The 23,955-nt window shown below is 39.8% G+C and overlaps 4 protein-coding genes across 7 annotated transcripts; 1 reads left to right on the forward strand and 3 right to left on the reverse strand.

The window, feature by feature from the left end:
- Window positions 1-234: 234 nt before the first annotated feature.
- twf2b (twinfilin actin-binding protein 2b) lies at window positions 235-6,856 on the reverse strand. 2 transcript variants are annotated; one of them, XM_088423912.1, is made up of 12 exons: window positions 6,690-6,856; window positions 6,383-6,583; window positions 5,399-5,476; window positions 4,220-4,398; window positions 2,885-2,980; window positions 2,712-2,816; window positions 2,618-2,632; window positions 2,495-2,530; window positions 2,119-2,238; window positions 1,886-2,036; window positions 882-1,003; window positions 235-772 (listed from the first exon to the last, which is right to left on the reverse strand). In XM_088423912.1, the coding sequence occupies exons 2-12, from the start codon at window positions 6,405-6,407 to the stop codon at window positions 605-607; spliced, it is 1,095 nt and encodes a 364-aa protein (XP_088280038.1). In that variant the 5' UTR covers window positions 6,408-6,583; window positions 6,690-6,856; the 3' UTR covers window positions 235-604. The 2 variants fall into 2 exon arrangements, with proteins under 2 accessions (XP_088280038.1, XP_088280037.1); XM_088423911.1 differs by having other exon boundaries at window positions 2,618-2,635.
- Window positions 6,857-7,675: 819 nt separating this feature from the next.
- Window positions 7,676-11,865, reverse strand: LOC148419192 (WD repeat-containing protein 82-like). Its single transcript, XM_088423913.1, has 9 exons — window positions 11,539-11,865; window positions 11,277-11,377; window positions 10,791-10,857; window positions 10,564-10,663; window positions 10,224-10,340; window positions 9,300-9,455; window positions 9,140-9,209; window positions 8,893-9,035; window positions 7,676-8,375 (listed from the first exon to the last, which is right to left on the reverse strand). Exons 1-9 carry the CDS (start codon window positions 11,697-11,699, stop codon window positions 8,343-8,345), a joined length of 948 nt encoding a protein of 315 aa, XP_088280039.1. The 5' UTR covers window positions 11,700-11,865; the 3' UTR covers window positions 7,676-8,342.
- Window positions 11,866-12,121: 256 nt separating this feature from the next.
- On the forward strand, window positions 12,122-14,716 carry rpusd4 (RNA pseudouridine synthase D4). The gene is made up of 6 exons (XM_088424248.1): window positions 12,122-12,732; window positions 12,940-13,147; window positions 13,333-13,426; window positions 13,910-14,060; window positions 14,203-14,300; window positions 14,441-14,716. Exons 1-6 carry the CDS (start codon window positions 12,327-12,329, stop codon window positions 14,636-14,638), a joined length of 1,155 nt encoding a protein of 384 aa, XP_088280374.1. The 5' UTR covers window positions 12,122-12,326; the 3' UTR covers window positions 14,639-14,716.
- A 52-nt stretch (window positions 14,717-14,768) lies between these two features.
- Window positions 14,769-22,818, reverse strand: LOC148419194 (transcriptional regulator QRICH1-like). Of its 3 annotated transcripts, none has more exons than XM_088424247.1 (12): window positions 22,669-22,818; window positions 21,214-21,473; window positions 21,056-21,130; window positions 20,492-20,611; window positions 18,697-19,797; window positions 17,138-17,297; window positions 16,890-17,044; window positions 16,698-16,812; window positions 16,491-16,599; window positions 15,718-15,857; window positions 15,552-15,642; window positions 14,769-15,491 (listed from the first exon to the last, which is right to left on the reverse strand). In XM_088424247.1, exons 2-12 carry the CDS (start codon window positions 21,460-21,462, stop codon window positions 15,308-15,310), a joined length of 2,499 nt encoding a protein of 832 aa, XP_088280373.1. In that variant the 5' UTR covers window positions 21,463-21,473; window positions 22,669-22,818; the 3' UTR covers window positions 14,769-15,307. The 3 variants fall into 3 exon arrangements, with proteins under 3 accessions (XP_088280373.1, XP_088280370.1, XP_088280371.1); XM_088424244.1 differs by having other exon boundaries at window positions 22,589-22,799; XM_088424245.1 differs by lacking the exon at window positions 22,669-22,818 and adding an exon at window positions 22,426-22,579.
- Window positions 22,819-23,955: the final 1,137 nt, after the last annotated feature.

A 23,955-nucleotide genomic window follows, 5' to 3' on the forward strand; every position in this document is an offset into this window, starting at 1 on the left:
TCGGTCATACAACAACCAGCTCAAAGCTTGAACATCGCATACTCGGAATCGGCGATGAAGACAGCCAAGAGTGCCTGCCCTCTTCAAGTGTGAAATAAAATGATCAGGTTTCAAGTCACCGGAAATCTGCTCTACCCCCCATTAGAAAATTGTTCCAATTGTGTATATTAATGAGGAAATAAAGCAGTCCATAATATTGTGCTTTCTGAAAACAAAGTTATGACATAACTCAAATGAATTTAAAATGATTTAATTTTGAGTCTCTCTGGGGTGCACACCATCATGTAGAGGCAGCATTACACATACAGCTCATCTCAAATCATCAGTACAGCACTCATATTAGTCATTCTTTGCCGATGATTAAAAATATACAGGTGTAATTCTCTTTGTTTTATGCTTTTGAATTACAGTGAACTTCAAGTGGGAGTGCTTGGCTGTTTTACATTCAGAAAATGTGACTTTTTTTTTAACTAAAACAGAGCGTTCATTACAAGGTTATGCTTTGCTCTGTATCAGTATTTTATCTGGGGTAAAAAATTAAGTAAGTACAATCTCAATTTAACTCAATTGAGGAATATCCCATTTGTGCGGTCGTGTTGTGTTTTTAAATTTCCTCGCCATTCTCTCCTGCGCCTTTGAGAAGGCGTTTGTTGCCCCGCTTGCCGCCTGGTCCGCGTGGCTTTGCGAACGCTTGCTTCAAGGCGTGTTCCATCGGGTGGACCTCTTCGTACAGGAAGTCTTCTGTCAGGCTGTCGCCGCTATCTATTTCCATCTGTACACACACAATAACATCAGCCGTTTCTCATTCATTTGATATATTTTGACCTCACGTAATAAAATCAAACAGCATATGGAAATAAGGAAATAATGAAACGCTGTACCTTTTTGGTCACTTCAAGCTGATAATCTTTTTCCACCTCCTCCAAGAGTCTGTTCTTGCAGCTGGAGTACAACATCCGCTCCTTGATACTACAAGTGTACCCAGGCATGGAATATATAAACACTGGAAGAGATATCAATTTGAAGCATACATTACAATATGTTGTTAAATGCCCAATCTTTCGTTGCAATAACATGATTTTGAGATGTATGTATTTAATACATTTTTTCCCCCAAGTTTCTTAAATATATTTTCATGGCATGCATCAAAACTACTTGTTCGAGTTTGATCAAAATGTATTATGATGAAGATCTGTTGAATTCTCACTGACATGCTAACGATTTTGAGAAAGAAAATGGCTTTTGCAGGGAAACTATGATGGTAAGCGATTTATTTGAATTGTTCGGAGAAATGACGCTGCTTGGCAAATTTCGATCCCGGAAATGTACCAAAGAAAATAATAAAATCTTTGCATCATGCTGGGAGAAGTGTCAAATATTTGTCGCTGTTTTGTAGCCGAATAAAGTATGCCAAAATTGAGCGTCAACATTATTTTGGACGCAGAATGTGTCTCTTGGGTTAAAATATTACACTGCAACAGTCTTGATCCCATGAACCCTGCACAATAGGTTCTATAATATTTAGTTCATGTCCATTCAACAAAGGAATTTCAAGTACTGGGCTTTTCACATATAGTCCAGCAGCAAACAATATGAATCTATCAGAAAAAAATATCCATTACGGTTCTATGAAATGAAGGCATATTCCAAATATTGTTCACATATTATCAGAATTCCTCAGCTGTAGATTTTCTTCTAGTTTACTAACATGGTGTACATAATTTTGTGTTCGTTAAATGATATTTTACAAGTTTGCAGATTTAAAAAAAATGCAGTATGACGCAATAAATAATAAGGACTCTTATTAGCTAAGTCACTAAAAAGACCTTCTCGGCATTTCTTGTGTAAAAGTGAGGTAAAAAAAAAGCGAGAGCTACGTACTGACCCAGTGCCTCCTGAGTGCGGCCCTGGTGCGAATGTTTGTAGATGAAGAAGTGGTATCTGGGCGAATCCGTGGGGATTCTGTGCGGAAGCTCCCGCGTCTCTGTCGGTTTGGTGTGAACCAGCTCGATGGTCTCTTTCTCCACATCCAACCTCTACAAGGTGACACAAGCGAGCTTTGCTCAGTGGTAAAAGCCAGGCACACGGCAGGCACTTTTTCTGCATATTTTAGCTGACCAGCTGTATGTAGTTGATGCGTTTCTGTTTCAGCTGCTGCAGAGCTCGCTTGGCCTCTTCTTGCAAAGGGAACGCGAGACCCTGGGAGACTCTTTTGTCGATACCGAATTCCACAGGAACCTAACCCCAAGGCAACCATATAACAACTCATGTCAGCTCACCACTGGATAACATGATTTTTAAGAGAATGTAGAGAACAATCAAATAGGTTTTGTACTTCCTTCTACGTACTCTTGAACATATAAATTGTACTAAATTATTATGTATATATTTCTTCGGATTTTTAACAGATCCATTTTTAATTATAGTGTCAAACTGCTGGGACGTATTTCTCTTAATTAAATACAACAAGTACGACGTATGAACTCTTACGCACCCTTGCACGTGGAATCCCAATTCGTCTACGCTCATCCTGTGGACAGTAAAAAAGAAAAGAAAAAAAAATGCGAGTGTAGCTCAAAATTCAAAACGCGCACAACATAAAAAAATGCAAACTTACCCATACAACTTTATCCTGCTGAGAAAACATACATACTGATTTATTTGCATTCCCTCTTCCAATTCAAAGCAACGCCACCCCTTTCCAACTTCACCTCCGTGACTCGAATTCGTTGTAGTTCCTGTTCTGCTGCTGTGAGAGGTGCTGGAGAACAGCAGGAGGTCATGTGACGCAGGTACCCTTGGAAGCATACGTCATCCTGCCGATGCATAAGTTACTTGAGCGAGGGGCCGTCAGCTAACTTTTTTTTTTTTTAAATGAGCCAACCTCAACTGTGCCGAACAGCTCATCTTTGATGTGACCTCCTCCGAATTCTTTCTTCAATGTGGCACGCGTGGCAGCGTACACCATCTTCTGTCTGACCTGCACAGCAAATCAAGTATTTGTTAAAGAATTTATGTTGAGCTCAATGTGAGTAGTTCATTCTTAATGCAGTCATTATCGCCAGTTTATTTGGCTTTTTTTATGAGCTTTAATATTGTGAGTTTTTATACAGTATAGATTTTTAAAAATTATAACACACCGTACCTACAATATCGTTAGAATTTTTTGCTATGATGATATCGTGACGTTTTTTACATTATATCCATATTTGGTAGTGATGGAAAATTGACGCTTCAAGATGTTGAACAGAGTGCGCCATCTATTGGAGTAAAAAAAGTACAATTCCTCCATTCAGCATCTTGAAGCTTCATTCTCTGTTTATATTGAGTTACTTGAATACTCTCCTAATAAACTAATTAGACAGTTGTTTTGTATTTCAGTGATAAAAAAAAAGCCTGTGTCCACTGTTCAAGAAGCGACGGCCCCCTGTGTCAACTTTCTTTTTGTTTTTGCTACAGTCTCCATTTTAGAAATGGGCCTTAAAGGTTTGCTGACAAGAACAGCAAATCCCGGTGAAATATGTATAGCTTATGCTTAGGCATTCATTCCCTGTCACCGTTCCCGTGCCTGTTTGTTCAATGTCATACGCTGTACAAATATTTTCTACTGTGGCCAACAGTATTGATGGGCGGGCGTAAATTTTAACACGGGCAGAACTTTGGATATGCCTACTTTAAGGAATGTTAAATGGTGACAATTTGTATTTACAGCAATGGAGGGCCAAATAGGTACTACTTTTCAAAACAGGAACAAAATTATCTTCTCAGATTGATGTTTATGATATTTGTAAGTCAACAAAATGAGGCCTGAGGCAACAAACGTGACACGGCTTCGCCGCACAAGCTTGTTTTGGTTAAAGAGTTGCTGGACTGTAGTAAGAATTACAGGGGGCTAGAAGGTCCAACAGACATGATACTGGACAGATGGACTTCCAGACTACACTGACATTTGAAATTATCCGCAAAAAAATTCTGTGCTGATTTCAAATGTCACAGCAGAACGTTATGAAACAATTAAGGCAGGAAGCATCTGTTGCAGCATTGTCATTATATCCTCCATTGTGCTGATTTGTGACTGAGTTCCCCAAGCAAAACAATTTTGCACGTGTGAGTCATATGTCAATTCTATTTGGTAATTGTCTTCATCTTATGGTTTCTTTCTGCCCACTGTACTTGGACCCGAGAGATAGGGTATTCGCGATGCATCCTCGGGACGCACCGGTGACTGGTCGGGTGACCAGGCGATGAAGATCCACTCGTATCCCAAAGCATTCTGGGAATCCAGGCGGTAAAGGATATAGCACGGTTCCTGTGGCGTGAGCAGAGGTAACAGGAAGTGATCGTAGTCCTTGTCCCAGCTTTGCGCTGGCTGCCCGCACGACTCCAGCACCAACTCTTCTGCCGACAAAAATCAAATATCAATTCGTTCACTTCCGTCCACGTTGCCAAATGGAATCCAACTGACATACTGTATATATTCGTCATGTATGGTTTTAGGCATGATGACAACAGATCAACGTGGATGACGGTTGCCACCGAGTCACTCTTCTACTTGTTTCTTTTCACAAGCTGCTTGTTTTATTTGTTCGCGATGCTAAAAATGGCTAATAATATGAAGAACTCTGCTTTGAAAACATTTGGTAGTGAATTAGTTCACGCTAACATATGATGGAAAACAACAATGGCCGCAAAGGAAATTGGTGTTGACATTATAAATGTTTAACTTCACTGCCAGCCCAGTCAGTGGCAGTCAATGAGTTATAGGGGATGCCAAGTAAAAAGTGTCTTAACTGTAATACTTCTATATGTTCTATGCACTCCATTAATTCAAAATTGGCATCTCTGATTAATATTGCATTGTGGGTTATGAATCACTGCGATTGGCTGGCAACCAGTTCGTGGTGTCCCCCATTTACTGCCTGATGACAGCGGGGATGGGCACCAGCAAGCCTGTGACCCTAGTGAGGATAATTAGCGATAGAAAATGGCTGGATGGACTATGAATCAAGCAGCAAAATCCAACAGTTTTGATCAGTCTTAATTATGGGTCATTTTGCCACTTGCAGCCAACAAAACAAAATTACGGTTGCTAAGGAATCAGGAACCAACCAATCAAATCCAAGCACGGCCTGTTTTTTCGAATTTGGTCATGTGATATCAAGAAATTGCTCATTACTTGAGCAACTAACAAGTCATTTTCACTGGACAGCATGAGTGGCAAAATGGTTGACGCCTGAGAGAGAAAAATATAGGTAGATTCCACTTTTAAAATTCATCAGAATTGCATTTTTATACAAGTGGGGGGAACTAAGAAATAATTTGACTTAACGTCCCTTTTAACTCATCTAATGTGTCGAAATCCCAAGATGTCTCTTCTAAATAAACACGGCTTGCTTACCATTTTGGATGACAATCTTCATTATTCTGATGGCGCCTCCCCTTGCTTGGGCCAGGAAGTCTTTAAGCTCCGTTGTTGCTAAAGTCATGTTAAAAAAAATAAATATCAATGTAGCAAATTGTCCAATATTTATTCACAATATGTTATGCTTTTTGCTTTGACTTGCAAGTAATGACAAATTATGAGTGAGTCTCAGGTTTTCTGCTGCGCCAATGAAGTTAAAACACAAATAAAAGTGGAATGTTTTAGTGGAAATGCAACAAATTGGTTTCCATTTATAACATTGCTGTATCCAATTGCTGGTTCATATTATCTTTGGGAAGTTTTAGATTTAATCTGCAAGACTCATAAAAGCAAAAGGCACAAAGAGAGAGTTTAAAACATAAAAATGTATCTATTTAGCATTAGTTTGGGCAAAGCTGGTGACAGACACCACGTGAACCTGAAACGCCACAGCCACAACATTTGATCTAGGTCAAAGTCACACTGCCCTTCATGAAACCTCTCAAAAAAATTATGTAATTTAACGAGGAAAAAAAAAAGATCAAATCAACAACAGCCACTGCAATCCCTAAATTTCAAATCAATGACTTTGGTTCAGAAAACTAGATGTGTAGATGTGTTATGTGTCACCATAGTGACGAAAACACAACACTCCCATAAATAATGAATAATCAGGTGAGAAAGGTGAGAGAGGTGTGCTTCAGGCCAACCAACCTTCTGCGCTCCTGTTACCAAATCCCATAACATTTATTCTGTGTATACACAAAACCCTAAACATTATTTTTTAAACGCTTGTTAAATTAATCCAATCTATTCTATCCAAAACAGGTAGACAATCACACTTCTAGGTGATCTTAATAATTTAAGAAAATGATCATGAAAGCATCTCCTAAAATAGGGCTGTTCATTGCTTCCCCATTTAATGAGTACACCATAGAATAAATCACTTTGTTGGAAACAAATGTAATAAAGCATACATACCATTAATCCCAGTTTGGTGTGACATGTTTTGGCAGTCAATTTCATGGAAGGAGCAACTCCAGATCCGTCTCGTCCCGTTCGGCTCTGCAGGAAGTCGACACGTCCGCTGATGGCAGAAAGACGGACCCACGCGCACGGAGTGACACCAACTCAGGAAGGGGACGCTGGAGATTCTTCACACCTGAAATGCAATCTGCGGAACTGGGCGGAGGAGTAATAATGTGCCTGTCAGTGGATATGGCAGCCTGAACACTGATCTAAAACACCCCCGGTGGATCACTGACCACAATTTTGAAGATCTACTGACCTGGCTTGGAGATCCACAGGTGTGCCCAGGTGTTGTTCTAGTGAAGCTGGCCTGTCAGGATATTTTAGTGCTCCTCCATAAGCGGTGTCATCTCAAATTCCAACTCACGGAAATGTGACTCCGGGCAAGAATCTGACCATTTCAGCATTGTTCCCTGGACCAAGGAAAGTGGCTTGAGGGTGGGGGGGGGGGGGGGGGGGGGGGGGTGCATTTAGTGTAGATTATGTAATTTCCCAAATCAACACACTGTATACACAAACATAGGTACAGCCTTCGAAGAAAGAGTGCAAAGAGGTACTGCAACCCAAGCAGGTTTTAGCATTTTAGCATTTTCATTCAAGAATTCTATATGAATTAGCGCAATGAGCTAGTTCACATCTTTGGGTGCACACACACACAAACGTGTGGAGTAGTGAGGATACCAGTGACAGGATCGTGTATTATTCATTTAGGGGTGAGTACATAACCCAAGCATTCATACATTTTTTATATGAACAACCTACCACCCCGACTCACACGCACACACATACATACTACACTAACATAAAAAGATAAAAGCTAATCAGATATGCTTAAACCTTTCACTACTGATTAAATTTATGGCGTACGTTACTCGTTTATAAAGTCTATGATACTTGAAAAATTTGTTTAAAAAATTCCCACTTCTATTTCCACCAAGAAGTACCACTGGGACTGTATATTCCCAGAGACGAAAAAATGTGTCAGAGAAGGAAAAAATGATCACAAAACACCTACAATACATAGTAATCTGTGTCATTTAAAGTAACACACATATCAATACATTTCCATAGAATATGATTGTTAATTCACAAGGAAATGTACAACACAACCTACCTTATTTACAGTCGGCCCAGTACTGGCTTGTTGTGTATGAAAAAGTTGCTAAATGCCACTCGAATCTGTAGATAAGTGTGTAACGAACCACTGGGTTACCATTTCATGTTATTGCTACCATTCCTATACTCAGTGCAATTTTTTTTTTTTTTAAAAAGCTGTGGGACGCATTGTCCCAAAGGGAGTTAAAAGGTTAAACCTCCTATCCCACGAAGAGCGAACATTTTTGACCGTGGCGAAGATAGCATATCTAAAGCAATCAAGAGATTAAAAACAAAAACAAAACAACAAACTGCAATTAAAATCTGTAATTAATTAAGGTATTTATTTTCCCAAAAACACATCAATTTTTCATGTGATTTACTCTATTATTTCCATATATTTACCGATTTGAGTTAAATGAAATAAAATTCTTGTCTTTCTTTGGGAAATTTTAAATGAAGCACTAATGATTATTTCAGTATTTTAACCGTTGTCTGAGGGAGAATTAATACAGTCTTCAAATAATACCACAAGATTATCACAAAGTAAAAAGGAAACATTTATTTTTTACAATAAAAATTCAAGTATTGAAATGAGTAAGCACTGGTAAAAGTGTAAATACCATGTTTTAAGAGAATACAAAAATAACAACAAACAGATGTTGACGTTTCAACGAAAATAAAAAATACTTCTTTTGTAAAACATCATATAACACTGTGTACAAAATTTTGGCCAACAATGGTCTGAGGTTAAATGGTTAAGAGGAAGACTTACTAAATTAAATCTATAGGTTGATGTAAAATACAAATGAAATCTTTACTGCTCGTCAATACCCGGGAGCCAAAATACCTGTAGAGGGGCGAGAAAAAAAGGCTAGTATTAGTAGGAATCTGAATCACAATACAGGTACAGTGTATAGACAAATGTAGATTGCTATGGATAATAGGAGTTGAATAAACTTGTCGAATTTACCACTGTCAAATGAGGCTTCAATCCTGAACTCAGTAAATTTCCTACTCACATATTTTGCCATTAAAAGGTCAACCCCAAATGTTTAATTTTACAACTCAGTTTCCGAAAGTCACATGCCGAAACCCAGAAAACAGGCGAGCCATGATTGGTGGTACCCCAAGCAACCGTGACGTCATTTTCAGTCGACAGCAAGTCGCAAAATGTCCACCCGACATTGAAAAAAACCAGTGGGATTTTGCTGCCAAATTGATATTGCGCAACCACAACATTTATCCCAATGCCATATTAAGACGAATGTACGGCCGTACAGAAAGACATTTTGAGAGCCGACTTTTCCATATGTCAAGTTAGCACGTGTGCATTAGGTCTAATAATGCATTATGTATCATCTTACCATGTTGGTGCATGCAGTGGCAAACGTCATGTATCTCGGGTTAAACTGTACGGTATTGATGGGGCCTGGATGTTTCCCGTCCAGCACAGCAACCTTCATCGCGTTCTCCGTGCACCAAACGTGGACATTCCCGTCCTCTGAGCCTGAAAGGGGAATTGAAGATGTTTTGAATCACATGGAAAATCTTGAAGAAGAAAAAAAAAAAGATATACAATTTAAAAAAATAAATAAAAATAAAAGTGTTTACCAATCATGACAAACTGAGAGTCAGGTGTGAAACATGCTTCCAAGTTTAAGCCGCTGCTGTTGTTGTAGCCCTTGAAATGGATAATGTTACGCAAGTTCAACTGGAATACAGTGATTTATAGGTACTGGCAAGATTCTTAGCAGGTGTTGGACGCGCTTACAGAAAACCTATGCATCATGTTGCCAGTGAAAGCGTTGAGGATGCAGATGGTCCCTCCATTGGTTGAGATGAGAATTTGTTTGCCATCATTACTGAACTTCAGTCCCGTCCAATCACATATGCGATTCAGCCTCATTTCAAAGGATTTGAATGGACCCTTTTCACAAAAACAAGTCAAACAAAATCAGCTGTATATTTTTGATGATGTCATGAGCTTTGGATGAAATCCACACGTGTTGAATGAAAGCATCTTTAACACAAATTTCTTCATATTCACTTTCCTGAATGCTTTCCTCATTCCTGTTTTGTGCTGGTAAATGATATAATATTTATGTAAAACAAAGGTTGGTTTATTCTTTATTTTGATATTTTGGTATACTGATCACTAGAATTGAAGACAGAAGACTAGTTATTACATTAGGTAGTTTAAACATGTGTGATAAGGTGGACCATTAATTTCAATTGACAAAAACATTTCACACCCATCATTCTTCTTCATGTATGTCAGCTTTTATAGATTGAAGGCCCGGCAGTTATTCACATTTAATGCATCGACTGACTTTATTTCTGACTGAGTTTGAAATTTCCGACTACATTTGAGTGCACAACATAATTAGCGGCTAGCACTTAACACTGTGGTCTTGTGCTGTATCATAGTTCATTTACAGCACAATTGATTAGTGGTTTCTTAGCGTTATTAATCAGCGGTTGAATGTAAATTCTTTAAGGACATTTTAGAAATTTTGTATTAATAGTGGTATTTGCTCATGGTTGTCATATTGTCACAATATAACAGCAAAGCAAACAAAACAATCTTGGCCATGCTAAAGCCATCAGATACATGTACAGTTAAAGTTAACGGTACAACAGGCAATACTTGCTAACAGAATTTAGGACATGCTATACACACCCGTATTGAACGTACCTTGGTAAAAGCGCGGACATCATACAGTTTAATGGACTGTGAATCCACCCCTGCAGCAAAGATGAGCCCTTCTGGGTCAAAGGAACAAATAGGTCTTTCGAGGGGCTCAGTCTGACCCTGGAACACAAAAACAAAGTTTTGCAATATATAGTCTGAAAGTTGACACCATAATTTATTCCCTTGGATAATTGTATAAATAAATCAATTTTCTACAGCATTACTTTCTCAGTCACGTGAGCTGAAACTCATTCCTGGCAACTTTGGGTGAGAAGTAGGATACACACTGGACACGGTATGGTTCAAAGCATTTTCAACTGGAGTCTGCTTTCTTACGACTCACCTGAACGTTTTCAGTGCGCAGATCCCAGATGCGAATTGTCTTATCCAGTGAACTGGAGATGAACATTTTCTCCACTGGCGACATTGAGAGAGCAGTAACTCTATGAAGCAATTACAGAAGACGAAAGCAAGACAAAGAACACTCAAATACTGAAATGAGAACACTTGGGACAAATGTGACATTAAATCAGCATCAGACTTCTATTTATGTGTGGGGCATTCATTTACCTAGCAGTGTGACCGGAGAAGTATTTGATGAACTTGCCATCAACCAGTGACAGATACCGTATTGAATCTACAAGTAAAAACAAAAAAACGTTTACTAGACATGTGCAGTTTTCCACAAAAGATCATTTAATATTGGTCTTAATATCGGTTTAATTTGAGAGTGGAATGATGCGGTGTGACAGTGGGATTACAATTCGAGTCTGTTAGAGAGGGTATGATGCTTTTTTGTCATTTTACACACATTTGAATCAACCTGTTAGTACTATAAATGTGCCAATTCCTTCTGCAATAAAATATCATTACATGTGTATAGACATAGTGGTTCAGTGGGGAGAGTTGATCCAAAATACGTGTGATTTAAATTACAAAAGGCGCCAGAGTGAATTTCTAAATCAATGTGTCAATGTATTGGGTTCCACAATCTAGTGCAGTCAGTCATAGTTAAATCGATCCACATTTCTTTATGAAGAGTGCTGATTTATTTACCATCCACCTTGTTGGAACTGTAGATGACGTTTTGGCAATCTCCATTTGTGTAACGGATCAAGTCTGCTCCATACTTCTTGCTGTACACCGTATTAACAGGCCTGAGAGGAGATCATTGCAAAGTTAAACATTTACAAAAATGCACATGGATAAATATGACATTAATTGTGTCTACTTGCTCAGTCTAACGAGCAATCGAATGTTTTATCTTTTTATTGGCTGCTAAATTGACGAGAGAAATAACATTCCAATGCATACTTACTTTCCTTGGGTGATATCGTACAAAACAATGGTGTCGTCGTTGCTGCTTGATATTGCACTCTCACCATTCAAACTGTAGACTAAACAATTGACTTTATCCGAATTTTCTCGGTATGTTCTCGCAACCTGGAAACTCCTTAACAACCTATCCGTGATTTTCATGTTTGCGCACACGCTAAGCAAACCCTATTACACATACAGGACACAAACCTAAAATGTACAGCATAAAACCAAAATGTTGTCTAATCCCCTAAAAATATTATACCATCAATGGATGTCGCATATCATGCTGCGGTGGAATAAAAACATTTGGTTTTACTACGACCAACCAAGCACCCCCCCCCCCCCCCCCCCCCCACTTTATTTGGATTAAAACGTCACTCAGTCAAGCGGGTTCTGTCGGTGACAAAAAAAAAATGTAGTGAACGATAAACAGACTGCTACTACATAGTCCTAAAACGAGCGCGTCTCTATAGACGGAAATTACATCACCTACCGGAAACTAAATCCTTTCTAAATGTTTTGAGGATTTAAAAAACAACACTTTTTTTTTCAAGTGGAACCGTATTCATGAGATAGTATGCTGTAACGGAGGAAATTTGTAGTAATGTGATGAATACCAAGCATTAAATAATTTTTGTGGCGGTATTTTAGTTATTTTTATTACTTTTTTTTTTTAACCTGGAACAACTGCGTTTCCACAAGCACACCGGAAGTATTTAGGTGAGACACTCACATGGGTCACATCTTCTCTACAAGTTAAATTGATCATTTTAACTCAGTACTACGATGAACCGCTGTACGAGAAATGTGGTCACCTGTGACTGGAACTTCTTTCTCCGAGCTCTCAAAAAACCACAGACAAAGTGCCACCAGTGTTCGGAAGCGACTCTTCCTCGCCCGAGACGGGGTCATACCACGGCCGCCAAAGAATCCCCAGATACTGGGAAAGGCGAGAAACCTCCGCTCCGAGCTATTGACTTGGCTCGAGAGCTCCGATTAGAGAACTCCAGTACCCGGGCTGCGGAGCCTCCTTTGTCCGCTCAACAGAAGAGGATTAGGAATTTAAAAAGTTGCAGCCTGCAGCTTCAAAATGTTCATCCCAACGTGCTGGCCAAGCACCTGAGCCGTAGCGTGCTGTACCAGGACCAGCATGTGGTCGTCATCAACAAACCGTATGGAATTCCCGTCAGAGGTAAAACGAACCCTGCTTTGAGATACGAGCCACGTTTTAGCTTATACTAGAGCAATGTCTTGATTTACGAATGAGCACTCCATAAGCACTCCATAAACGTCAATTCGCCAACGAATAGGTTTACAAAAACTACAACAACAACAAAAACACAAATATGGTTCGGACGTTTAATGAATTGCCGACGTTCTGTCCATTTGTCTTTTCAAGAGTCCCCCGGGGAGACGTCCATCTCCTCTGTGCTTCCTGTCCTCTCCAAAATAATGGATGGTATGAAGGTTAGGTCCAAAAATCAGTTGTTTCCTTGTCTGGGCCTGGAGAAGGAAATGACAGGTGCTCTCCTCCTGGCAAGGACCGAAGAAGCAACGGAGCATGTACTGGAACTCAACGGAAATAATCAAGTACAGAAAAAATACTGGTGAGTTTTCCTATTCTGGTTAAATGTGCTTTGACAATAATACCTTAGTTCAAATTGTAATTGAACTCTGATTTGTCCCATTTATTTACTCTCTTCTTATTGGTCGCAATAATGTAATCACTGAGAGGTTTTGGTGTATGGAATAGGGAGGGGAATGGCACAAATGAACCAAATTGTGTCCTTAGGGCTGTCACAGTGGGTGTGCCGGTGCCATCTGAAGGCATGATTGACATTCCCATCATAGAAAGAGAAATCACCGGTCCTCAGCCTCACTACAAGGTATACCTCTTGACTTCCTGTTTTAATGTTATTTAAAGCTTACCCGTGGTGCTGAGAAGAGCAGAGAAGAAAATTAAATACATTTTATAAAAGAAAAAAAACTTAATCCAAACACGTGTTTCACTATTTGTATTAAAGCAAAGTCAGAATAGCTGGGAGAACCTATTTGTTTAGGTGATGTGCACAGCCATATCAGCCAAAAGGGGGGCGGAGTTATGACACCATGCCAGTGCCTTGCTCTCTATCCTATAATCTTTACATCAAAGGCATTTCACATCGAAAAAGGGAGCTGAAATTTCACCCAGATGTTGACAACGTCAACATAAAAGTACAATATGATACAACCTCATAAGTTATAACACTACCAGGAGTCTTCCTTCCCTATGCTAAAATTGTGTGACAAAGATCTGGAAGAAAATGACCCAAAAATGGTCAAAATACTGCACAAGGCTTAATCTAGCACTTTTTTTTTAAACATTGCAGATGGCTTTAAGCCCCGTTTACAGAATGAACGACACCGGCAGTGGACTAACTAAAGTTCGAGCCAATCGCCAATCCCATCCAGCCGTCACAAGGTACAAAGTACTTGACAGCAGATCCGGATGTAGCCTTGTGGAACTGCAGCCTCTAACTGGTGAGGAGGATTGGATCAAACTACATGATGTTTTTAATACATTTGCTGCTGTAGACATGAAAAATCTGTTTAAACAGGACTGGCAGTGAATGACTATTGGGATCCCTAGGGGGTAAAATAAATAACGTGTCTGTTTCCACAGGAGTGAAGCACCAAATAAGGGTCCATATGGCATTTGCCTTGGCCTGCCTAATTTTAGGTGACCACAAATATTCTCACTGGAACAAACTGGCACCACAGGTACCATTTGTAAAAATGATTCTTATCAGGGTATCCCAAACATTTTTGTTGCCTTATCAAAATACCACCTTGAAAAAGAAGAAGCTAAATCAGGTCGTATTTGTACACTCACTTGTAAACGCTAACATTTTGACCTGCAGAAATTACCAGAGCGGGTACTGGGAAAGCTCGGCCTCGAACAGAGCAAGAGCCGACATCTTCCGCTTCACTTGCACTCCCGCCAGCTGATGCTGCCCAAAGTCGGTCAAGGCACCATCAGCGTACGCTGCCCCATGCCGAAGTTCTTCACGCAAACACTGAATCGACTGAATTTAACTTTTCCTCAGGAAAAAGATTAAACGGCTATTTTGTGAATGTTAGCATGACAATTTAGATACTTTGTACATACACTGTGATTGAATAAACTTGTAAATTTGTGTGGTTGGTTTTAGTAAGCAGAATAATGAAACAACAAATGCAGCGGCCGACTCCCAAAGCAAGGACTGTCCTCGTATTTATTCCTCTGTACAGCAAGATCTCAAACGACCGAGTCTCTCAATCAATCACGACCTTTGACCTGAGAAAGTTTCTCGTCTCTTGAAAGACCTCCGCATAGCACTTTAACTCGCGACAACTTCGATCAAACACTTTGAAAACAGGCACAAGGTCATCTTTGTACATATCAAAACAATACAAAAAAAAAGGTGAGCAGTGGTCCCTGCAAGGAGGTTGGCATGGTAAAAAAAAAAGTATGAGGCTAAACAAGAATAAACGGTTAAATACCCTCATCTTGAAAATACTTGAAACCAGAAGTTTCCATTTCCCCCATTGTACAGTCTTACATTCCTGACAGACCGTGGATTAAAGTCTGAAAACTTTAAAAAGGATCATTTCTCTTGTTGAGGGTTTCAACGACTCTATCATTGGGATCCCCATTTGATTGTTGAGATTTATTGAGCCAAGCGGAGGGCAGCGGAGTCAACAATCAGAGACGGAATCGTACAATCTTCTTCTGGCTCCACGTCTTTTCAACTCTCGGAAGCGGCGCCGATCATTTCCTGGATTTCTCGGACCACCAGGATGCGCTCCAGCGTTTGCTCCACCTGCTTACTGGAGAGGGGCTGAGACGAGTACCACATGGGACTGTTCGGGGCCACGACGGTCTCCGGGGTCATGTAGTACGCGTCGTTACGACCTTTCACGCTTTGAGGGCTGGAAATGGGTAAAAGGGAGTCGGTATAAAATAAGAAATATTATTCAGGTCCAACTCACCATTTGAAAAGATAAAAGTCGTAAAGTTTGATCGGACAGCGAAGTGGATTCTCTGGATCCTCTATCTGCTCGTCGTGTAAGTCATCATGTCCTGTAAAAACAGTAAAGTCACAAAAACATTGAAAATCAACGTCCTGTTTTTCCAATTAAGGGGCAAACCGAGCACCTTTTAGTGAACTTTGCCCCTTGAGAAGGCGGATAGTAGTTGCTTTGTCCTTCGTATTGGTGGGGTTCTTCCTGGTGTGCCTTAAGACCTTCGAGAAGGCCACCTTTAGGTGTTGCTCAGGTGTTAGCAGACGAAAACACCTGTGACGAAAATTTCAAGATATTAAGACTCGACACTCAGCAGATTGGAGCCTTGTCGTCAACAGCACGAACCTGAGTGATAGATTCTCCCATATATAAAATTATGAAGCATATGTTCGCAAAAACATTTGTGAGCAGGTTGGGGAATGCTACTGTATTTCATCTATCCATCAGGATAAAGCAGTTATATGGGGGTGGTGTTTGTTCCCTTTATTCATGTAATATTGAATAACTGTAGACATATGTTGATAATTTTGTATAATTTCATTTTATTTTATTATTTTAACAAGTCAAGTTTGTCACCTTTGTAAAGTTAAATACAAAAAAAAAACGTCAAATGTTCTGCCTGCATTTATTTTTAATGCCGTAAAAGTTCAGGCACCAGAAAATATTGAAGATTTTTTTTTTTTTAACTAAATGGGCTGATTACAAAGTTACCTGAATTTTATTTTTCTAGGACACGGCTCATGACGGTAAGACAATAATGACAGTTACTGTCAAAATTAGTAACACCACCAATAAAGGCAACTATTAGAGATGCACTGCTAATTTATTGAAGCGGATGACTCAGCTAGAGCCTCTAAACGCAGAGGCCACAATATGAGGAAATGTGCAAAGAAAAAAACAACTCACTTTGTGTTAAAGTACATCAGAGTTGTCAACAAAGTCCAAGGCGAGTGTGCACCAAGTTGTTTACATTCCCACAGCATCTCCTCTGTCACATGACTCGGGATGACGTAACCTTGCAAGAAAACACAAAAAATAATTCCCAGAGTCCTAAATAAACAAATAAAGACGCTGAGATTGTGGATGATGGGATGTGCTTTTTTTTTTTTTTACCTAGAGGATGGACACTGGGCTTCCAACCAGTCAGGATTTTCTGTAAACTCTCACAGAATCGAGTGTAGTATGGGTCAGAGAAAATATCATCCACACGCCCATTTTCAAAGAGATACTGTGCAAAATAAAAAAGATTAAGAGACAATCTCATACAGTATTTTATCACCACGACGGAGCACAAGGATAACCAACCTTTTGTATACATAAGAAGACATAATAAAGAACATCTGGAGCGAATTGTTCCTCGTCGGTTCCTCGGGCCTCCTGCGTCATCAGGGAAAGACCAAGATTCAGCTCCGCTACAGCGCTGGAGATCAAGTCTTCTTGAAAACGTAGCGGCTGGCGACCTGCAAACAAAGAGTTGAGCAATTGTTCTTGCCCAATTTCTTTTTCCAAGATCTACCAACTCACTAGCTGGAGCTTTCTCTGTTTTGACTTACGTCCAATGGGTGCAAGCTTTGTATTGTCCTGCTTGCTCAGCTCGGCATTTTTCCTCTTCACCCAAAGGCGCCACACCTCCAGACCTTCTTCTGGCTTCAGAGAGACAGGAACTAAAATTTCTGTAGAGGGTTGAGCATTGCCCTCATTTTCTCCTTGTTCCTGGACAAAACAAAACAATGATTTTGATTTTGTTGGTAATAATTACAAAGAATAACTTTCATTCACTAATTATTAAGCTTGATACTAAACATACTTGGCAGTAACACAGAAAAGACCAAAACACTGCACAATAAATGTCAACCTATATTAAGTTAAGAGCATTACTTTTTCATAGTTGATGTTAAGCTGACTGATTAACCAATACATTAACTTTTTTTTTCCAACTGTCAAAAAGCAGTGTGCTCCTTCAAAAAAGTGAAGTGCAGGCAGTGGAAGGAAGCGGAGGACTATAAGCAAGTTTTTTTTTGGGTGACATTAAAAGTTCACTTTGTGAAAAAAAATGTACAGTATATTATTGCTAGACTACTGCAAGAGTATTTGCTGAATGCATTTAACAAAATCAAATCATAGCACATTTTAAGCAACGCTTAAAAAAGAATAATTTGAAGCACCACTGCTAGTTTTCTCTTATTTGAGTATGGCATCCATGTTGTTAATGCCAAAACATGCAATGGCTAATTAACTGAATTCAAGCTGAACGGTCATTGCAGATACACAGTCTCATTTTTAAGGCATTGGTCCTCGCGGAGGCTGACGATACCAGTCAATAATACTTGAGGTAAAAAAATTTTTTAAAAAAAGACATTGAGCAAGTCCTCTTCTGCAGTAGTTGGCCATATGTGATAGTCCATCACATCGGTAAGTCAGAAAAAAAAAACACCTTTGTTCAAATGTTTTACCACTATACATTCTGAAAATGTATACAGCAAAAGTACCAGTTATTGATACCTTGCATTGGTGGCCACAAAAAAATAACCTTAATACTGTACTTTAACTGGTATGGATCTGACAGAAAGTGCTAATGAACATCCCTAGAAAACTTTACGAATTGACTTGTTGGTTCAATCACTAAAGACCACTCAAGTAGTGGGTCCTACATATGGTTCCAATATTATCTGCCTTCAATGTTTGATGGAGTTTTAACATTCAAGTAATGTCAAATATTCTTGACACACCATCAATAGTCTGCGGGGAGGCATTTTCACGCAGCTAAAAATTCCAATCACAGCTGAGTAGAAAGTACGTATTTTACAGTGCACAAACTACTATCATGATACTAAACATCTTTCCCTCTATTCAATTTTTATACTTGCTACCTCATTCAATCATAGGGCACATAAAGAGATAGGCATAAATTCACATTCACACAGTCACTGAGTGGGAATTATAATTAACACTGCTATATGAAAGGTTCTCAAACATTATCAGTTAGACATCATGTAAAAGCAATAATAGTGAATTTGCTTTGCTATTAGATCTCAACAGATTGTGCAGCTATACATAATAAAGTAAATTTAACGCCTATGTTGGGAATAAGAAGTACAGAAACAGCTCTAACCTGAAGATGGAGTTGTTCATTTCCACTATCTTGGCTCTGTTGCTGAGCGGGGTCCCATATGTGCACCGACTGCGTTGTATTGTAAGTCCCCCCGACAGTTTGGACAGCAACCGGGATGTGAATGTTTCCATTCATGAACTGGGCGGGAAACAGCGTCTGTACTATTTCTTCCGGCGTTCCGCTCGACACAGTCTGTACTTCTGCAGACCTTGCCGACGAAGCGGCCTTGCCATTGGTGGCGGCGAGCTGCACCGTGTTGTACGTCTCCTGGGGTATAGCGATGTGGGTCACACCCTGCTGCTGAGCGGTGGAGTACACGGGGATGGTCCAGGTTTCTCCCGTGGGCCCTGTAATGGTCCCTGTGGCACTGTACAGCTGAGTGCTGTCAACTGTGAGCAAATCTGGCCTTAGGGAAACGTAGTTTTGCTGCTGCCCTTGAGGAATGGCGATGACGGTGGCCACTTGCTGCCCCTGAGGGACGGCGTAGGACACTGTCAAGGGGGCGTCAACCTTGCGCTTCTTGGCTGGTGGTAGAACAGATGAGACGGTACCGGGCCGCCTCTCAGTCTCCCTGGGAGAGTTCTGTTGCTGCGGAGGCGATATGGCTTCGATGGTCTGGATGTGGATCTGCTGTCCGTCTGGTAATTGTATCTGTTGTCCATCTTGTATCTGGATGTGCTGCCCTCCCATGAGTTGAATCTGTTGTCCGCCCGGGAGCTGGATGTGTTGGCCACTCGGTAGCTGGATTTGCTGCCCATCCGGCAGCTGAATCTGCTGTCCGCTCTGCAGTTGAATCTGCTGTCCATCTTGCAGTTGGATCTGCTGTCCATCCTGCAGTTGGATCTGCTGTCCGTCCTGCAGTTGGATCTGCTGTCCGTCCTGTATCTGAATCTGTTGCCCACCTTGGAGTTGAATGTGCTGACCGCCCGGCAGCTGAATCTGCTGTCCACCTTGGAGCTGAATCTGTTGGCCGGCCTCCAGTTGAATATGCTGGCCGTCCGCTAGTTGTATCTGCTGTGCTCCTTGCAGCTGGATTTGGTGACCACTTGCCAACTGAATCTGTTGCTCTCCACTTACAGCTGCAACAAGCTGTGCTTGAATCTGTTGACATTGAACATTTTTAACAATAAATCAGAATGTCATCATGTAAGCTGTACAGTGGAACTTAAAAAAAAAAGAGCAGCTAAGGCTAAACGTGCTATGTTGTTTATATATGGCTTTTGGTGTGAAGCCATCACATGAGACAATGATGAAACTGAGCTTTATTCTGTTGCAGGAAAGTTGTCATTGTTGCAACATCAGTAACCAGAACTGAATGTAAATGCAATGTCAGCTATATTTAATCTTAATGTGAAAAGATTTGCTGTCCTGGCCACAAACTTCAATCACTTTGCACATTTGTCACAATGTCAAGTGTTCATGACGAGTCGACAATATATTGCGAATTTTTCATCACTTATCTTATCATTTATCACAGGTATAGCAGATAACGATTATGGCAATTTGCAAGACGTTAACTCCTATCATCAAGCCTCTCTCTGCACTTAATCGCATTTGTCCTTCATGCATCATCAAATGATGAGTAAATCTGTTTTCATTAGCATTTATTATTAAATTGGTAACATCTTTCTACACTTGTTCGGCAATGGATAACAAAAACATTCCTCAAAATTTGGCTATGAAATTAGTAAATGTTTTAACATTAAGATTTGCATTATAGTCAATGGGATTTTTTTCCAAACAGATTAACACTTTGAGCTCTAAGATTCCACAGCACTTGATTTTACTATGGTACCTGCTGCTGCTGCTCCTCTGTGAGTTCTTCCTGCGGTACTAGTTGCGAAGTTGAAATTCCTTGTAGGTCCTGTTGAGTGGACGTCGCCATCTGCAGGACCGGCTGTTCCTGGATCTGGACCTGGCACGGTTGAAGAAAATAAAAGGTCAACAAGCCAGACGGTCACAAAACACTGCTACAAATTACACATGCACGAAATAAACAAACTTTTCATTTTCACTTCACATTCATTTTTCTTTGTGTCTGTTGTATCATTTTTATAATGTAAAATTTGTGCCTGGCCTAAATAAAGTTTGTGAAACACTGCTATATGGGATTATTCAAGAGAACTCTGCTTTTTACCCAGCTCCAAGAAATACAAACCTTAATAATTGCTGGAAAAACAAGACTCTATATGTTGTTCGGTGCTAATTTATTGTCCTTTGAACAAAAAATGCCAAACTTGTATTATTGTGAGCAACTATGCACTTTTCTCTGCAATTTCTGTTTGAGGTACTTTTTGAGTCACAAAGTAAATTCACTTTATTTATAGTATACAATGAATAATAACAGAAGCGTAAAGACCTGCACTTGAAGCTGCTGCTCCGGTTCTGAATGCATGGAAAGCTGAGGTGAAATCTCTGCTGAGGTCAGTTGTACCTATCATGAGCAGTGGAAAATGTAAATAGAAGACGCTGGATTCAATTCCACTAATGATCGAAGTCAAAAAAGACTTTTCTTACTGGACAAGCCAGCTCAAGGAGGGATCCGGCAACCTCTGTGCTGTCAGTATAGATGCAGTTGTTGGTCTGCTCCTGAAAGACCATAGCTGCTGTGGTGGTGGTAGTTGTGGTGGTCTCCTCACCCTGCTGACTGAACTCCCCCTTGGAGAGGGACTCCAGGAACTCCTTCATCCTGTGCTGGGGTACAGTTCGAGCCTTCTGCCGCACGTATTCATCAAATGATACAACACCAGCCTCCTGCTCGTTCATTGTCCCTTGACCTGGAAAACAATCAGAGGAGGGGATCTTTTTAGCATCAAGCATTACAATGAAAGAGCAAGAGTGCAGATGTATTTAGAGGTGTTGATGCTTGCAATTTGCATCAAACACAGGTAAAATAGGAATGTAACTATTCCCTGTGATGTCACTCTGAACATCCATGATATCTTACATCTTTTGTCACTTCCAACATGTATTTCATGAATTCTGTCAACTACAAATGTCTCAACTGTGTGATGTTTTACACATTTATATTGTTTGATCAGTCACAAAAAGCTTTTTTAGAGGACCAAATTAAACTACTCATTACGTGACTATCATTTGCATCTTTGGCTCTTGACCATCATTTTATATAAATCTGGACAGTTTGTCAGTTTAGAATTCTTCCTGAAGAGACCAGCTGTTTAGAAAAACAGATCTTGATTTAAAAAACTTAAGAACGTTTGAAATTCGATTTCGAAAGAAAAGTCACAACGCAAATATAGACGTTTCTGCTTCAAGACGATGGACAAATATTGGTACAGTTTCACTGCTATTAGTCATAACTTTTAAGACATTTGTCACAAAAAAATGAACTTGTATAGCTTGAATAGTCTCTTTAAAACCGGACTGATAATGCTGACTTTGTGTAAATAAGTTTACTTTGTCAATTTTACGCACATAAAATGCCAAATAATTCTATAATTGAATGGCAACATACAGTGCAAATGTATTGTATGTCGTGGTTGTCGTCTTTGAACACATATTGATTTGCCAAATTTATACAAAACACCCGCAACCAGTTTGTACGTATTTTTAATTGACTATTAACTGTTAAAAAATGCATAAAATGGCACCAAGTACATGCTAATTTGAGCTCATGTACCAAACCAAATGTACATAAGCTAAGCTAACTGTTAGCAAGATAGCATCGTACAGCTAGCCGAACTACATATCCTCAGCCCGTATCCTTACCTCGGGTGATAAGTATGTTTGATATCACCAAACATAGTCGCGTAGGGTGAAAATTCGAAAACTAAACCACACGGGTCGTCACTTTGTAACGCAACGAACCTCCAATTTTACATCAGACAACACGACGCTAGCTAATGCTAACATTCGGATCCTGTCATGCTACCTTAAATAAAACCAAATCGTCTCCTTTCCGCCAAGGCACGCTTTTTAAAACTAAAAAGCCGATAATCGTTGAGCAGCTACCATCAGCATGCCATCCACTCCGTCGCACCGTCCATGCAGCGGCAGGCGGCTGCAATTTCGCCAACAACGCTACGATTACTTTGCAACAACTTCCCAGCAGCTGCGGCGAGAAAGCAGGCAGGCGAGGTCTCTGACGTCTGCCTCTTGTTTTGCAAGAAGAAATTTAGGCGGCTTTGTCGATAAACGAGGGAACCGGGTTCCAGAAGGGGGGGGAAAAAAACGTATTGATCCACAAGCATAAATAAAGACTGTTTACGACAAAACATGCAACATTGTTGTTTATCCAAATGCGATTACATATTCGACAGAAATAAAGGCCCCGATGTTTAAATTATGTCCCGAAAGTCATAAGCAGCATTAAAGAATCCAAAATAATGAAGCATATATTATTACAAGCATGTCTGTTATCAGTATAACTGCTTTGGTTTAATGTTGACGTTTTTATATTTCCGTAAAGCAACAGGATCAATTACAATGCAGCTATATTGATGGGGAACTGCACAGCATCATACAGACCTGTTTCTAAAATTTGTCAGAAGACACTTAAAAAAAATACAACCCTACCACGCAAGTCGGCAATATTTTGTTTGTAACGAGTCAAATATTCATAAAGCTGTTATATCGTGTGTCCTGAAACTGTGAACATCTAAATAAATTATGGTAATACATAATAAATCAGACACGTTACAGTGCAAATACGGAACGTATAAAACACGGAATTATGAACCAAAACATGAAGTGTAACACAATATAGAGTATTTTTTAATAGAGTATTTACAAAAATGTTGTACATCTAAATCAAAGGTATCAATTGGAAATGCAAAAAAAAAAAAAAAACTCAAGTGCACCGATTGTTGACTGAAGATGTATAATAAACTTATTTCTAGACTGTTTGACAAAGTGGAAGGCATGTCTCTTTAACAGCATGTAACCTAGCCAGTCCCCCTTAAAGAGCCCAACGTGTGCTGCGGAGGGCGTCCCCTTGATAGCGCCTCTTCATGCTGCCTCTCCGCTCCTCTTAAGGTGGACCGAGATAGATGCGCCTTCTGCATTGACCCTTTGCATCCAGACTGGGCAGCAAATAGTTAATTCTTGTCCCAGTGCTTTTCTGATAGCTTCTCTGCAAATGCTGGTGGTGTTTTGACACTGGGTCTCCATACACAATTTATATGTTATTTCAACAGTGCAATAGTTCTTCAAAAAACATGAATGGTTTTATGTATTTTATCATTTAATTCTACTCTAAAGCAGTAGTTTTATGTACAAGCCAACTATATAAAAACACTA

The sequence above is a fragment of the Hippichthys cyanospilos genome, chromosome 9 (genome assembly GCF_059441005.1).
Source record: "Hippichthys cyanospilos isolate Australia breed blue-spotted pipefish chromosome 9, RoL_Hcya_1.0, whole genome shotgun sequence".
Taxonomy (NCBI): Eukaryota; Metazoa; Chordata; class Actinopteri; order Syngnathiformes; family Syngnathidae; genus Hippichthys; species Hippichthys cyanospilos.

Excerpts from the sequence above, each read along its gene's own strand:
- twf2b (XM_088423911.1), bottom strand. The coding sequence starts at position 6,407 with ATGTCACACCAAACTGGGATTAATG. Across the intron at positions 5,477-6,382 it reads ACACCAAACTGGGATTAATG|CAACAACGGAGCTTAAAGAC; the intron begins GTATGTATGCTT and ends ACATGACTTTAG. Across the intron at positions 1,004-1,885 it reads CCGCACTCAGGAGGCACTGG|TGTTTATATATTCCATGCCT; the intron begins GTCAGTACGTAG and ends TATCTCTTCCAG.
- LOC148419194 (XM_088424247.1), bottom strand. The coding sequence starts at position 21,462 with ATGAACGAGCAGGAGGCTGGTGTTGTATCATTTGATGAATACGTGCGG. Across the intron at positions 19,798-20,491 it reads CAGAGGAGCAGCAGCAGCAG|ATTCAAGCACAGCTTGTTGC; the intron begins GTACCATAGTAA and ends CAATGTCAACAG. Across the intron at positions 15,643-15,717 it reads GGGGCAAAGTTCACTAAAAG|GACATGATGACTTACACGAC; the intron begins GTGCTCGGTTTG and ends CTGTTTTTACAG.
- rpusd4 (XM_088424248.1), top strand. The coding sequence starts at position 12,327 with ATGAACCGCTGTACGAGAAATGTGGTCACCTGTGACTGGAACTTCTTT. Across the intron at positions 13,148-13,332 it reads CAAGTACAGAAAAAATACTG|GGCTGTCACAGTGGGTGTGC; the intron begins GTGAGTTTTCCT and ends TTGTGTCCTTAG. Across the intron at positions 13,427-13,909 it reads GTCCTCAGCCTCACTACAAG|ATGGCTTTAAGCCCCGTTTA; the intron begins GTATACCTCTTG and ends TAAACATTGCAG.
- LOC148419192 (XM_088423913.1), bottom strand. The coding sequence starts at position 11,699 with ATGAAAATCACGGATAGGTTGTTAAGGAGTTTCCAGGTTGCGAGAACA. Across the intron at positions 11,378-11,538 it reads TACGATATCACCCAAGGAAA|GCCTGTTAATACGGTGTACA; the intron begins GTAAGTATGCAT and ends ATCTCCTCTCAG. Across the intron at positions 9,036-9,139 it reads CTCTCAGTTTGTCATGATTG|GCTCAGAGGACGGGAATGTC; the intron begins GTAAACACTTTT and ends TTCCCCTTTCAG.